The sequence below is a fragment of the Rhynchophorus ferrugineus genome, unplaced genomic scaffold, assembly GCF_030347505.1.
Source record: "Rhynchophorus ferrugineus isolate W39M unplaced genomic scaffold, kcgeb_rfMv2 rfM2, whole genome shotgun sequence".
Lineage (NCBI taxonomy): Eukaryota > Metazoa > Arthropoda > Insecta > Coleoptera > Curculionidae > Rhynchophorus > Rhynchophorus ferrugineus.
The window spans coordinates 29,317,123-29,331,858 of record NW_027472581.1 but is presented as its reverse complement, the minus strand read 5'-3'; the positions used below and the strand labels follow the sequence as shown (position 1 = coordinate 29,331,858).

Sequence of the window (14,736 nt, the reverse complement as noted above, 5' to 3'; positions counted from 1 at the left end):
TAGTACGATTTTAGTTATTGAATAGTAGGTAAACCAACACAATATACATATTAAAATTGATTAATTTTTAAGTGTTTGCGTGTATTCAGATCATTTTCTCACTTTAGGAAAGAATTTATTGACCAAAAGTGGGTACGATATATACTAATTCAAATTCCTATAATCTATTGTTTATAACTTTTTTCCATCTTTCTGGCAATATAGAGAGGCTGCGTTAAAATAATAATGTTGGTTTGGTATCAAGACAATTACCATTCAAATGAAATAAACAAATAAACAATATTCTTACCATTAATTTTTTTACTAGATATTTATTGTTGTTCAACGATTGCATACAAAAATATTAAAAATCAAAAATTTAGTATTTCATGAAGTGGGATAAATAAAATATATTAAACAATTAAAAGTCACTGACATGTGTTTATAAGTTACTGACAGTGATATGTTTGCAACCCTCCTAGTAATCTGAAACTAAAAATGGAAAATCTTAAACCTTAAGATGTGCTGCTATCATAGAAAAAAAATTTTTTTTGCAAACTACGGCTGTTTTAAAAAACGATAATTTTTTTACCATTTTCAATTGTTTTTAAAATAGTAAAAATAGAAATCTTGTTATAATTTTACTCTGATACGAAGAACATAAAAGTATAGAGAAGGATCACATCAAATTTCAATTAAAAAGAGTCAGTAAAACTTGAGTTATCATGTCAACGTGTCTGAGGCTTAAAATGGTATATTTTTTTAATTTGCGTTTTCTGCTTTATAAATTAGGCCTTCATCATGTCAGTAAGATTTCTGACCTCTGTTGCTCACTATACATTTTTAGACGAAACCTGCTTATACTTTTATTACGTTAATTTTTTCATTCTTTTTATGGCCATTATGTTTTCTTTTTTTAGATCTATAGTATAATAGAGTAAACCGGGTTCAATATTGTGTCTCCTAGATAAAACTGATCTATCAACAACAGTAGACAACACAGAAGTATTAGCATTTTTCAACTACCCAAATAAAGCAATAAAAAAGCTTCCAAATACAAAAAAACTAAGTTAAACTAACAAAGTATAATTCTGAAATCTTCAGGTGCTAAAGCCAATGAAGCAACATATACTCATATAACATTTATTTGCCCACCTTACCGAACGACATCTTCGGATAACCAAATATTAATATCCAAAATAAGATTCAAGTTCATCTGTCCATATGGAATCAAACTACAGAGGACTACTAGCAAGTGCAACATAAATATAACGATAATTCAGGGGTTCCAAAAAAGTGTTAACAATCTTCCCTAATACGCTTTTAATAAGGTGATTCCATATAAGGTATGTAACAAAAAGAGTGTTACTACCTCCAATGTATTTACCAATCAGCTGGGCATGCATGATGACATTGAACTACATAGGTTAAAACGTATACTAACATTCGACGTAATTAATAGGCAAATACAGATAAGACTTCTCAGAGGGAATACTTATTAAAGTGTATTTACACATATGCCTATGTGAGATACACATATTCAATAAAACAGCCAATACACATCAAAATAACGCCGAATATATTACTAATTGCAATTTGTGAAAATGTAAAATTCCCTTTAAACCTAGAGTGGGCTTGTCCTTCTAATTTTATCTTAGTTGTGAGTGTTAACAACTAGATATTATAAACCGGCAAATATGGTAAGGCAAAATTCAGTTCATGTTGATGCGGCAACATTGCGACGTGTTGACGTCATAAGTGTTGGTGGCGAACATTAGCTGTTTTATTAGACATGCTATAGATATCTCTGAAAATTTTGAAAACCACCATTATAAAAATTACTGTAAATATGTGATGACTCAGTCCTGACAAGTCGATAATCATTAATTAAAATGCCACGCAAAAAATAGTATTCATAGATTTGGATGGAAAGATTCATGAAACTGCTTTAAAAGGTCGTAAGCTGAGGTTACTGGAGATATCTGACACCCTGATTGATATTTCTAGGCAAAGTATTTAGGGGATACATGAGGGTTGTTGAGACAGGATGGAGGATATTAGGACACTTTACGGAAGCGATTAATAATATTTAATCCCAATAAATAGAAATTTCCGTCATATTACTACGCGTACGAAGAACACAAAACTAATTGGCGATTTTTCTTGAACAAATTCATAATAATTTTTTACAAAGTAAATAAATAAACTATAGGATTTTATGAATTCCAAAGCTGATAAATTATTTATGTAGTTTTTGCTTCGAAATGAGTCTCTAAAGAATGACGTTCAATTATCTCTCATTCGATGAACGTAGAACGTGTACTTTCTTCTTGGAATGTGACGGCGTATTGCTGTTAGTTTGCTTATAATATCATTTCCGTATAATTCATTCAGTTTTTTCCCGACTTTTGCTAAATTAACCAATGTTTTTATTTATTACTTATTTAAATTATACTGCATTTTTGATATTTATATGCATTTATCTAATGTATAACAGAATTATGATTAACAATAATCGTAGAAATCAATTGGGGAATGGTTATTTATTGGTGTAGAGAGAAATAATATTCGATTTTGTAGTGTAATTAACGTGACCTTTATCAGAATATTTTAATTAATCGATTAGCCGAAAAATATATAATTACGGATTGAAATTAAAATAAGATTGCAATATACTTTAAGTATTTTTATTACTCACTATTTTATACGACCTAAGTGAGATTTCTTTAGAAAAATCGCATTGAGTTGGACTGGAGAAAGGTAATTTGGGTTTTTCTAATGCATGAATTTAAACCCTGACGGCTTTAGGAATACTCATTCAGTAAATTCATGGTGAGTTTGAGAGTTAATTGTACATAAACTGCTCTAGAAATTCCTTTACACAGTTAAAATTGTTTGTTCGTATATGTTTTCCTTTAACCAATCAGATTTTATCTGAACTGAATCTACTGTTTAATGTGGGATCCGCCCCACAGTCCTTGGTATTAAGCTTACCAACTAGCGAGTAACTAATTTAGAGATATATCATCCCAAAAGACATATGATCTTACTCAGAGTGGTTACTTACGTGACTGGGATTATTTTGCCGATTACTATGGCCGATTTTGTACTGTTACTTGTTGGACAATCACAAACATAAATTTATAACCATACTCCAATAGGATTCGAACCCGTGACTGTTACAACAGGAACTGTCCAGTCATCTTAACCACTCTAACCAAGTCAGTATAGTTAACAGTTGTTGAAAATGAAGATTTCAGAAAGTCATTTCCGTTATATTTGATATTTCTGAAAAGGGCAAACAGGAACTCAACCTGATCGCAAATTGTTTACAGTGATAAGTTAACAATTGGTTTGTTCATTTTTATTTTGGACATTTCTATATTAAAGATGAACCTCGCCGTGACCGAAAAAGTTAATGAAGTCTTATTTTTAGAAATCTATATTTTAAGAGAAAAGACATTCTTATGAATAAGAAATGAGATATAATGTAATGAAAGAGAGATGCATTTTAGAGCGACGTATTATTTTTAGATGTGTTTACTCGCTAACAGTTAAAATATGAGAAATAGATCATTGATAAGATAATTTTGAAATAAGCTCATTTAATAAAATAGTTGACATTTAATATAATAGTTTCTTGCAGAGTGTACAGATACAATCTAAAATAAATATATGTAAGTTATAATTGATTATATTGTTTGTTGCTGTTATCGATCTTTAGGGTCTTGAATTGTCTTGAGTGCACTGGAATCGAAAACAGCGTCATCAAAGTCAACAAGGCACCCTAAAAATCATTTTATTTATTCACTAGATTTAATGCATATGTTTACGATTATGTTAAACCCTATAGATTTTTACCGATTTATATTTATTATATTTCTTTTTTCGTATATAGGGTATTTACAACAATTTGATTCTTTGTCATAAAATAACAGCCTTAAATGTTATTTGTAAAGGTAATTAGTTATGAGCTTCTAACAATGAATTTAAAAAAAAATCGCGTTTAAGGTTTCAAGACATATTCACAAAATAAAAAATTTAGAGTATAGACTAACCAATTTTAATTGTTCATTTTTACTGTACAATCCTAGCGCCATATAACCGTAACTTTCTTTGTATTTATTTTTCTCCAGCGCCTCTTTTTTGGTTTAGGAAGTCACACTTTGTTTTTATGAATGCCTTAGAACTTCAGCAATCTTCCCGTGGGCAGTAAGTATTATAAATGATTTCCGTTATACAATATAACTCTACTGACATGTAGAAGATCGCTTCAGTAAGTAATGTGCTATACAAGCTTTTAATATAAATCTTATTAGAGAGAATATTATAACTTATTTCTAAAGTCTATCCTAATTTGCTCTAAAGATTATTTTAGCTTATTCTGGAGATTATTATATCTCCCTCTATGTGTCTATTAATGAGTTTGTATGGTTTTCGTACATTTAACGGTTTGGCGTTCGAGGTGCACTCAGTGTCTTCCAACGCACTTTGCACTAACACTTTGACTCATACTCGTTATGGGTTAATGAGTGAATTAGTCTGTTGGAATCGACGATGGCTTACAACAATTTATTCTGGAACCTCTGAAGGATAGCTATGTTTGAGTAGTACCCATCAGTTCAGTACCATAGGTCTAAATGGGCCTAATTATTGACTAATACTGCAAAACCTTGTTATCTGAGGATAATTTAAATTAAACCCTATCAGCCAATATAAGCCCAAGCTGTTTGCGCTTTGCCACTATATGTTTTTAGTGCTAAGTGTCGATTAAAATGCATTCCCAGGTATTTAACAATATCTGTTTACAGTTTGCAAGTCCAAATTGCAAGTACAGAGTTTGCAAGTCCTACAAAGGGTGAGTATCATATGAGTAGATTTTGATTCAGAATTCTACTTTGATCTAATTGGAGGTTTCTTGTGACTAACGTTGGTTCTTACGACTAACGTAACGATTCTCGAATAAGGCTATCTCGTCAGCATATTAGTTCAACAGTATAGTAGTATCGGCAATAGTAGTTCTTCTTGAGGTTAGTAATGAAGCTGTATACAAAAGATTTAACAATAGGCCAAGGACACTGTCCTGAGGAACACCTGAATATATTGGATGTAGGTCAGTGTATTCGTTAACCTGTTTAACAATAAAATGTCTGTCTATGAGGTATAATTCCAGTAGTTGAAAGTGCGTGTGGGGCAAAAGCTTTTTTTTCATACCTTGATGGAAAGTACGTACTTTCGTCCCTAATAACAGAGAAGAATGTAAACATTCATGACGAGCAGGACCGAAAATTAAATTTAATTAAATTACATTACAATATGGTACTATTAGATTTAATATTATTGTGCTAACATCTTAATTTTTGTGTCTAGAATCATCCTTAATTCTTTTTTCGGTCTTTGAGAGTCGAAAATATTCATATAATGTATGGCAAAATAAGATATAAAGGTTATTTATCAAATTTAGCCCCTCAAGATAGTTTTCTCGCATTATGCTAGTTTTTTATCAGCATTTAACCAGGAAAACAGTAGCAATTCAAAACCGTAAAGTGCTTAAAATCCTTACCTCTCTATAAATTCTCTTCATTCATAAAGTGTACAGTTATTATCCAAATATGGTCTAATATGTTAATAATACTACGTATCTGGAACTCGAGTTGAATGATTGGTGAATCACTGGTTCTTCACATCATTGCAATATTTCAACAAATTAGCTGAATCACATTGTTACAGTCACTGTTACTTTAGAAGTCAATGAAATATTACTTATAGCTGAAATCTGAAATATCACCACTATTACAAAAATATTGAGTAACAAATACTAAATTATGAAGGTATGAAACCACCAGGAGAAGGTCACATTGTATAATTGCTTAGTTTAGTCTGACTTTCCATCTACATATTAAGATAGATGAAAGTATTATATGATTCTGTTTTAGTATAAAATCAAGATCCCTGAAACTAAGTATTCCAACAACACAATTCGCACCAAAAGTAAAGTCCTTTAGGACTAGCCAGTCAGGTAGTTCTTATAATCATTTTCTACTGTATTTGTGGGTATGCAACAAGTATTTTCCACTTTGTACCAACCACACACAATACAATAAATGAAAATATATATTTAAGAAAAATATTTTAATTACATTTTTGTAATATGTATAGTATTGAATAATCACTCAATGCTCGTTTATAATAGTAAAACAAACGGTTGGCTAATTTTTAGAACCAATAAATGGATCATTATATTAAAAGTAGTAATGAGTCATGATATTTCCCAATTAAATGCTTTATAAGGAATTTACCGATATGAAATACGAGGAAAATCGCAACAATACTGCACAAAAAACAACTTATAACAAAGATTTTTAAATTAATTTTGCATTATAATTTTTTTGTTTCTAGTACTAAGAATGTTGTTGAATTTGTGTCTATATTATTCTGAAAATGTATTAGAATTTTATTGGAATCTCTATTAAAATTGGCATCATAGTGTTTGTAATGTTATTTCTTTAAAACAATCACAATTAATCATAACAAGATGTTCTACGTCTTCGTTATCAATTATTTAAATTATGTTCCATATCGTGTTATTATAGTTTATAAATCTTGTATATAATTGATTAATAGTGTACCACGATTTCATGGGAAATAATTAATGAGCAAATTATAATAATATATACTGTTATTAAAAAAATTAGAGGTTTATGTGCAATGAGAGAAAACCTTGAAATAATATACAGTATGCTACGTCTTGTTGCATGTTGGCAATACTGCATCCGTGTAAATCATTATCAGGGGTGTGCAACTGCAATGGTAAGTAGTGGGGCAAAGTTTCGCTTAGTCCAATCATTGGCGGCGCTGACAACGCGAATTTGATTGGTTAGTTTAAAATAGTTATGTAAAAACCTGTAAAGAAAATACTTTGCTTTGATTGGTCTGCCATTTCCCCTAATTATTTTGTGACGTCACATTTATTGGCCAATAGTATTTAAATAAAAATCAAATTTAAATTTTAAAATTAATTTATTAAAATAAAATCCTATACAAATATATATAAGTGTAAATAATATAAATATATATATATATAAATAAAAAGCAAAAAAAAACAATTATGAACTCTATTCTAGGCAATATCAAAATATCTATAATTCTTCTATAACGCCTTCCCATATATGTTTAGTGCCATCAATTTTATGGGATCTATTAGAGTTCTAACTTATCTTGATATATTGAAGGTAAACTTTAAATCCGTCCCTGTTGATATTGCATTAACTTCATTAAACCAAAAATACAATCACACCTCATAATAACTTAAAATTTGGTCTTGAAAATCATTATGGATTGGACAGTTGAAACACTAAAAATTTATGTGTTTTCTAAAAATATTTAGATTTTAAGGTATTTAATATGTGGAACTACTTAATATAGAATATAGACAAATATTGCATGTTGTCTCTTTTTCAGAAGTTTTGTTAAATAGCCTGAAATAAGACTAAAATACAATATTAGACTCGTTTTCCTTAGAGCAAAATTCTCTGGAACTGAAAATATATACTCAACTGGTGATTTAACATGATTTAACAACCTCAAGTGGTACTAGATCTCCCGTTAAAAAAGAATATAAGTTATCTAACATGTTCATCTTCTTCACAATTTTCTCCGGGAGAATGATGTGAAAAAATTGAAGTGATGATGTGCCCTTTGAAGATTTCTCGAACATACTAGGTGAAGGATGCTGTTTCTACCTCCATGACCTCTAATAGATCGAACAAAATTCTTTAAGCAGTCTTGGTTAAGATTTGTTAAACAAATGTAGTTATTTGTAAATTTAGACAAAATAGATTTATTTAAGGTAATAAATCCCCTAAAAGTAGCAATTAAATTTATTGATGGCACAATAACAAATATTTTCTTAACAAGGCAATCAAATTTAAATATATAATTCCTCTACTATAAAATGATTGAACACTGATTGTTCTAAAAAGTTAAAGTATTGCAAATATTTTAGGGATATTTTACAATTAAAAGTAATATTTATTACTACTAATTATCCAGTTATATTAATTGTTACCTTCTTGTAAGACTTCTTTATGTAGAGACATCACAGTAACAGCATACGAACAACTTGGTAGATTAATTGAATTTTATTACTACTAACATCTTCATAAGGTTTTGAATTCCTGTAAACAAACAATATATAAACAGTCATGTAGTAGATAGATAATTTTAAATGTACCTGATAAAACCAATGATCGATATGCATTTACCCTAATACCTGTTCGTGAAGGATAATTCTAAATTTTTCACTAAAATGTCCATAACAAACACCATGACGTTGATATATTTGTATTGTGGTTTATCCAGGTAACTTACTACTATTTACTTGATCAACCCATTTTTGGAAAGGAGCGAGATCATTCTTTGGGAAATGATGTCTAATTTCCGTAGTAGAATTTTATCCCGGTACACTACATCTTTTACTACATTGACGCATTGTCATCAATTTTTATATTATTACTCCATAATAATTAATGTAAAACAGGAAATATGCACAACGTAAAACGAAAATTTCGTGATCTAAACAAAAACCATAACCTACAAACAACAAACATAAAAATGGACGCCCATAGAAAATGCTGATTTCACACAATTTGATCTACCAATCACATTTCATGTTAGTGGCGGCACCAGGAATTTAAACTAGCCAATCACAATTTGCGATCAGAGCACTACCGTTGATTGAACTAAACAAAACATTTCCCCAAGGTCGCCTATACCGTGAAATTTTTATTTTTTCTATGATCATTATTTATTTATTATTGTCACATTTGAAACGTTTGTCACAAAATTAGTAATACATAGACGAGCATGTCCCATGTTAAAATTTAGTACTATGTTTCTTATGACTTATGACTTTACTGGAAGACTTAGAGAAGAAATTTTCATTAAAATATTTCTATAAATATTCAATAAATATTACAAGAGATATGAGACTTTCAAACCATGTATTGGAAAAAATTTAAAATGTTTTTTCCTTTTTTGTTTCAGACTCTACTGTTTACCAATTAGATTTCTCTTCAATTAAACCTACTGTATAATATGGGACCAAATCATCGAAAAATTCTTTTTAAATATATCATGACACAGTTCGAAAATGGCAACTATTTTTACTCTAAAAGTAGGAATTTTGATTATTAACAAGTTAACTTAAGTAACAATGTTTACCTGTTAATTTTAACAAAAAACAACAAATAAATAAATTGTATATTTTGGATTTTGAAACGTACAGTGGTTCAGAAAGTCTTAACAACTTTTTATCATTCAAATGGAATTTTGCTTGTGAATTACCTCAAAAATCCTTTCACATACACTAGTTACAACTTTCAAGAAATGTTACACTATTTTTTACAAAGCTTATATATAATCTTTGTCATCTCTATTCTCAATACAACGAGATTCAAATTACATAATTTACATACATCTGCGTTATTTTAGTAGTAGTAAATTTGTTTATCGGAAATAATAGAAGAGAAACACCGAACATGTTTGACCACATCAAATTTTACGTCAAAAATCACCGTAAAGTCCCTTGCCAATATGCATAAATATAAAGCTGAACCGTCACTTCCTCTCCCATTAGTTCACGCGACTAAGAACAATGAAGAATTTATTTAATATTACGTGTATCTTGTTGGTCCTCGGTCTACCGCTAGGCCAGTGTCAGAAAAAGGCACGTAAATGTAAGTGAACCTCACTATATATTTTATTTAAAATACATCACAGTTTCTTTACAGTTTGCACAGATATTTTAGCCAGTGTTCCTAATGTTAAGAGTGTAATTGGAGGCAGTTTGACAAAAAAAGATGAATTTCCACATATGGTTAGTATAAACATAATGGAAACTCGTATATGTAATAACGCAATGACTATTTTAGGTAGCATTAGGGTATGGTAAGAAGGCTAGTCCCAAATGGCTCTGTGGTGGTACTCTTATTAGCAATCAATTTGTTTTAACAGCTGCTCATTGTATAGAGAGAGCCTCGTGAGTATCTGTATATACCTTGTCTTTATATAGCTTTATACATTACAATATAATTGGAAGAATAGTTGATTTTTCATCAACATTGGTTACTCTAATTGCTTTTACGGAATGTAGTTTTTTTTAATTAAATTTAATATACAATTTTTTTCAATAACTACATATGATATATCTGAAGCACTGAATTATTATTATTATTGTGTCTTCTTATTATTACTTAATTGATTATAATTCTCCTATTTTCAATTGGTATGCGTCAACTTTTATTATTTTATGATTTAGATATCTGCATAAGTGATGAATACTAACACTATTTTATTTTTTCTTACAAATGTTCCAAACCAGGTTACTTCAGAATATTTTCTCCAAAAAGGTTTTAATTTATTAATGATGCATGTATCTAATTCTCAATTCATATAATGTAAAAACTCTTTAGTATTTCAGTTTTCAGTTTCAGTATTTTAGTTTTTAAATCAAACCGGTGATTAGATATGTTCCGTTCGCTAAAATTTGTCTTAAGCAAGTCTTTTAGCACCTATCCCTTTATTTGTATTCAACATTTGGGAATAAGATATTTTCAATATTTCTTCTTTAATTTAATCTGGTGTTATTTTATTGACATAAATTTTTATGGAAATACGTAAACAATTGAATATTTTTTAAGTCTTACACCAAAAGTGTTTTTTATTTTTCTTATATTACACAAAAGATAATTTATTCACAGCTATCAGGCGAAGACATAAATTCGCATCGATGATATTTTATAAAATCCGTCCGATTAACCTAGCAAGGAATATTATTTGAATGTGCAGTGACTTGTATAAAGTTATCATTTTATTGGCCTCGAGGCCCATAATAAATATATTAAATATCTCCGTCAAACTTCTGACTTTCTCGAATTACAAAAAATCGCATGGAGAATTTTTGGGCCGTTTAAGGAAATTGAAATTCAAATATCTACAACTTCCGCATAGAATAAGAAAATAAAACGCTTACTTAACTCAGTCGCAAACAATTATCTACAGAGTATTAGTGACTGAAACTTTACAGAGTACATACTCGCTTCCAATATTGCGAACATTTCAGATTGCAAACCAATTTAATTAGATTCAATCCTATGTTTAATATATAGTCTATCCAAAGTTGATGTCAACATACATCGTCTAAATTTGTGACGTCAAAATGTTGCAATATTGTCATATTAACCCTGAGTTTTAATCTAGTTTGGCATTGAGATATAACAAAATTTTAGTTTAAATATAATAATGAAACAAAAATGTTATCAAGTATATATATATATATATATATATATATATATATATATATATATATATATATATATATAGAGTTCATTTTAATCTTATAGTACATCTAATGCATATATTATCGAATAATTTAAACTACAATTAATTATACGGCCACAATAATTTATAGGTAAGAATTGTCTTATTATATTTACGCTGAACTATTTTCCATACCACCTATGAGGTAAAGTTCTAGGCGCTTTTTTATATGGTGGTATCCCCTTAGCAGCCTAATCTACCTAATTTAATTAATTTAATTAACGATTGTATATTCAAATAAAATATTTGATTCTCGTTAGAGAGCATATTTACTTTTTCTACGTTTAGTTTTCGTTTCCTTCAATGATGTCTTTCCTTGTCAACTTATTTCGATATAATTCTATTTTTATATATTCTGTTATTACCTGTGTACACCATTCTTGATAAAATTAATCAGTGAATTATCCTTAGTGCATTTGCCATATCTACAAAACAGTTAATATTTTTTCTCTCCTCGCACAGTTTTACCAAATACTCATCTATATTCCTCACCTATATTACAATTACACACATATCTAATAGACAAAAATTTTTCATACTCTCATACTCATTTTAATTATATGCATTAAATAATCAGCATCATAATCTCACATTCAGAAAGTTTGACTCAAGTGAATAACTAAGCTGTTTATTTCCAATTTATCGAACGATTCCATCATTTCTCAATTTCTTCTTCAATGTATCTGATCGAAGTCGTCCACACCGAAGGTGCTATTAACCTTTTCTGTTTTCGCCATGAAATAAAATATACCTGCAATAAATTATTAATAAATGTTATGACCGATAAGACTTAATCAATTGTTTTTCTAACTTTTAATTGTTTCCATCAACTTTAGTTGTTTTTATGTTCCTCTCTAGGGATCCACTGAAAGTTGTACGGATCAATACCGTTACTCTGGAGAATCCTCTTAAAGGTTTTATAGATCTCGATGTTCAGAAAACATACATTCATCCTCGTTATAGTTCCTCTAGTCATTATAACGATATTGCTCTGCTGAAACTATCAGGAACCGTACCAAGTTATACTCGACCAGCTTGTCTGCACACTACCACGAGCATATCAAGCAAACTACTCACGGCCATTGGTTGGGGAAGAACCGATTTTGCAGGTAAATAAAATCTACACATATGTTCCAAATAATAACATTAATATACACAGTATTATGCAATACTAAAAATAACTACAATATTTCTAGAACTGTCTTTTACAAAGGTATTTGAATTTTATTTACATATATTTATAGTTTATTAAATACCGAATGATAAATATTTTATCTAGCTATTGGTATTTAGTCACAGTAGTTTTGATTTTCTTGTGTTCCACATTTTGTTGCCAATGACATCATTGTTTAATCTAATCAGTATAATCAGTACCTACCTAACACCATTTTTTTATTTTCATTATAGAAATTTATGTTAAGATGTTTGTGCAGATGTGATTTAAAAAGAACTTGAGTATTTTAGTACCTATATAACAAGTCAAGGAAGTATTAATTTCTTTTTTCAAAGCTAATTTACTCAAACAAATTTCAATAGTAAATGTTTGCTGAACCACTAAAGATGTGTATGATCTAGTGTTATCGTGCCTACTTCAAATGCATTATTTGTTCACAATAGAGAGTCAAGTTCGCGTGGAATTATTCCCTTCCAGTCATACTAAATATTTGGCATTACCTTGCTTGGCACCAATGCGGTTTCTCCAGAATACGACCACGATTTTTTTGCATATTAGTGCATGATCCACTTTTCAATGCCTTTCGCCATTAGTTTCAGAGATAGCTCGATTCACAAGCAGCAAGTTGGCATAATAAATGTTTAGTTTTTCACTGTTATTTAATGTGAAACTCAAGTATTGAGCTTCTTGTTCAATTGAATCAAGTTGAAATGGAGCAAAACTAATTCTGACATTGCATTTTTGGAAATAAAAAGCAAAATATGCCGAAAATAATTTCCTGTAATAATTTTAGGACTAATTAGAAATTTTACAGTCCGTTATCACTATAACGTGATATACTACGAATTAATTAAATAACTGTTACCAGAGCCATCTATTAGAACAAATCTAAATTACCTTTCCACAAAAAGATATGTAATACACTTTATGTATCATATGTTATCATTTAACACTTTTAATTCATCGAATGGATAACAATATAATTCAGTTTGATTTAATTCAATACTACGAATATGTATTTTATTATATAAGATTCGACTTTTTTAAGGTCCAACCTCAAATGATTTGTTAAAAGTTGACCTAAGGACATTCACGAAAAACCAGTGTACGCCCTTCTACAAAAACGCTAAAAAGCTACCAAAAGGAATTGACAACAAAATACAGATATGTGCTGGAGGAGCTGACAAACAAATTAAGGACACATGTGACGTAAGTTTACCTTGGACTAGGTTTATTTTATTAGTGTGAAAAAAAGTTCTTTGCTTACGAGATCTGAAAACATTGTCATGCCGACTCTTAAAAGGTGCCGAATCTACACAATATAGTTTAATTAAGATTTCTCGAAGTTTGATGTTATTTTATGATAGTTTCTATAACATACCGGTCACAATACACCACAGAACTCTTCTTTTTGCATAACAGGCAATGATCGAAATGGTATTTTCAGTCAGTTCGTGTGGTCTCCATTTTACCCCTTTTTGGATCTTAACTATCACAGGTAAACATTCGACAATAGATGATTCGTCAGCTGCTGAGCTATCTGAAAATTTTTTAGAGTTTGAACTGGATTTTCCTTCAACGGGTTTAAATCATTATCTTCGAAATGTTTTGGTTTTCTTTGTCTCTTTAATGACATACCGATTTAAGAAATTTGTATCTGTATAGAAACTTTATACGATAAATTTCAGAGAAAATATACAGATGTTCCTTAAGAACTCATCGAATTTTGTTGCACTGTATTTATTCTAAATCCATTTGGATGATATATTTCAAATATTATATTTCTGTAATATAGTAATATTTTTTTAAATAATTTATATTGAAATAATAATAATAATTTATTTTTAAATCTTCTACTAGGGTGATTCAGGAGGTCCTCTGAGCTATAAACGAGCAACTTTACATTATGTAACCGGAATCACATCGTTTGGCAAGGCCTGTGGATTAGCAAATGTACCTGCTGTGTATACAAGAGTATCGGCCTATGTACCATGGATCGAATCAATTGTATGGAAAAAATAATTTTGTTAACTGTAATGTACATAATAAATTATTAATGTTTATAGTTTTCACTGTTTTGAACCATTGTTGAAATTGTTATTTTATATCTCATAGCTGAAAATATTGTCTATGGATATTTCATTTGTATATATATTTATAATAACCCATATTGAAATATTAGGTAATATTTTTAGAATTTTTTA

At 29.4% G+C, this 14,736-nt stretch overlaps 1 protein-coding gene and 1 long non-coding RNA gene across 2 annotated transcripts; one reads left to right on the top strand and one right to left on the bottom strand.

Annotated features, from left to right (window-relative positions):
* Position 1: 1 nt before the first annotated feature.
* On the top strand, positions 2–14,600 carry LOC143191777 (serine protease snk). The gene is made up of 7 exons (XM_076397160.1): positions 2–128; positions 9,472–9,716; positions 9,771–9,856; positions 9,912–10,018; positions 12,217–12,467; positions 13,581–13,741; positions 14,393–14,600. The coding sequence occupies exons 2-7, from the start codon at positions 9,635–9,637 to the stop codon at positions 14,552–14,554; spliced, it is 849 nt and encodes a 282-aa protein (XP_076253275.1). The 5' UTR covers positions 2–128; positions 9,472–9,634; the 3' UTR covers positions 14,555–14,600.
* LOC143191783 (uncharacterized) lies at positions 7,235–8,341 on the bottom strand. Its single transcript, XR_013004616.1, has 3 exons — positions 8,213–8,341; positions 8,048–8,156; positions 7,235–7,333 (listed from the first exon to the last, which is right to left on the bottom strand). It is a non-coding gene; the product is annotated as an uncharacterized LOC143191783 (long non-coding RNA).
* Positions 14,601–14,736: the final 136 nt, after the last annotated feature.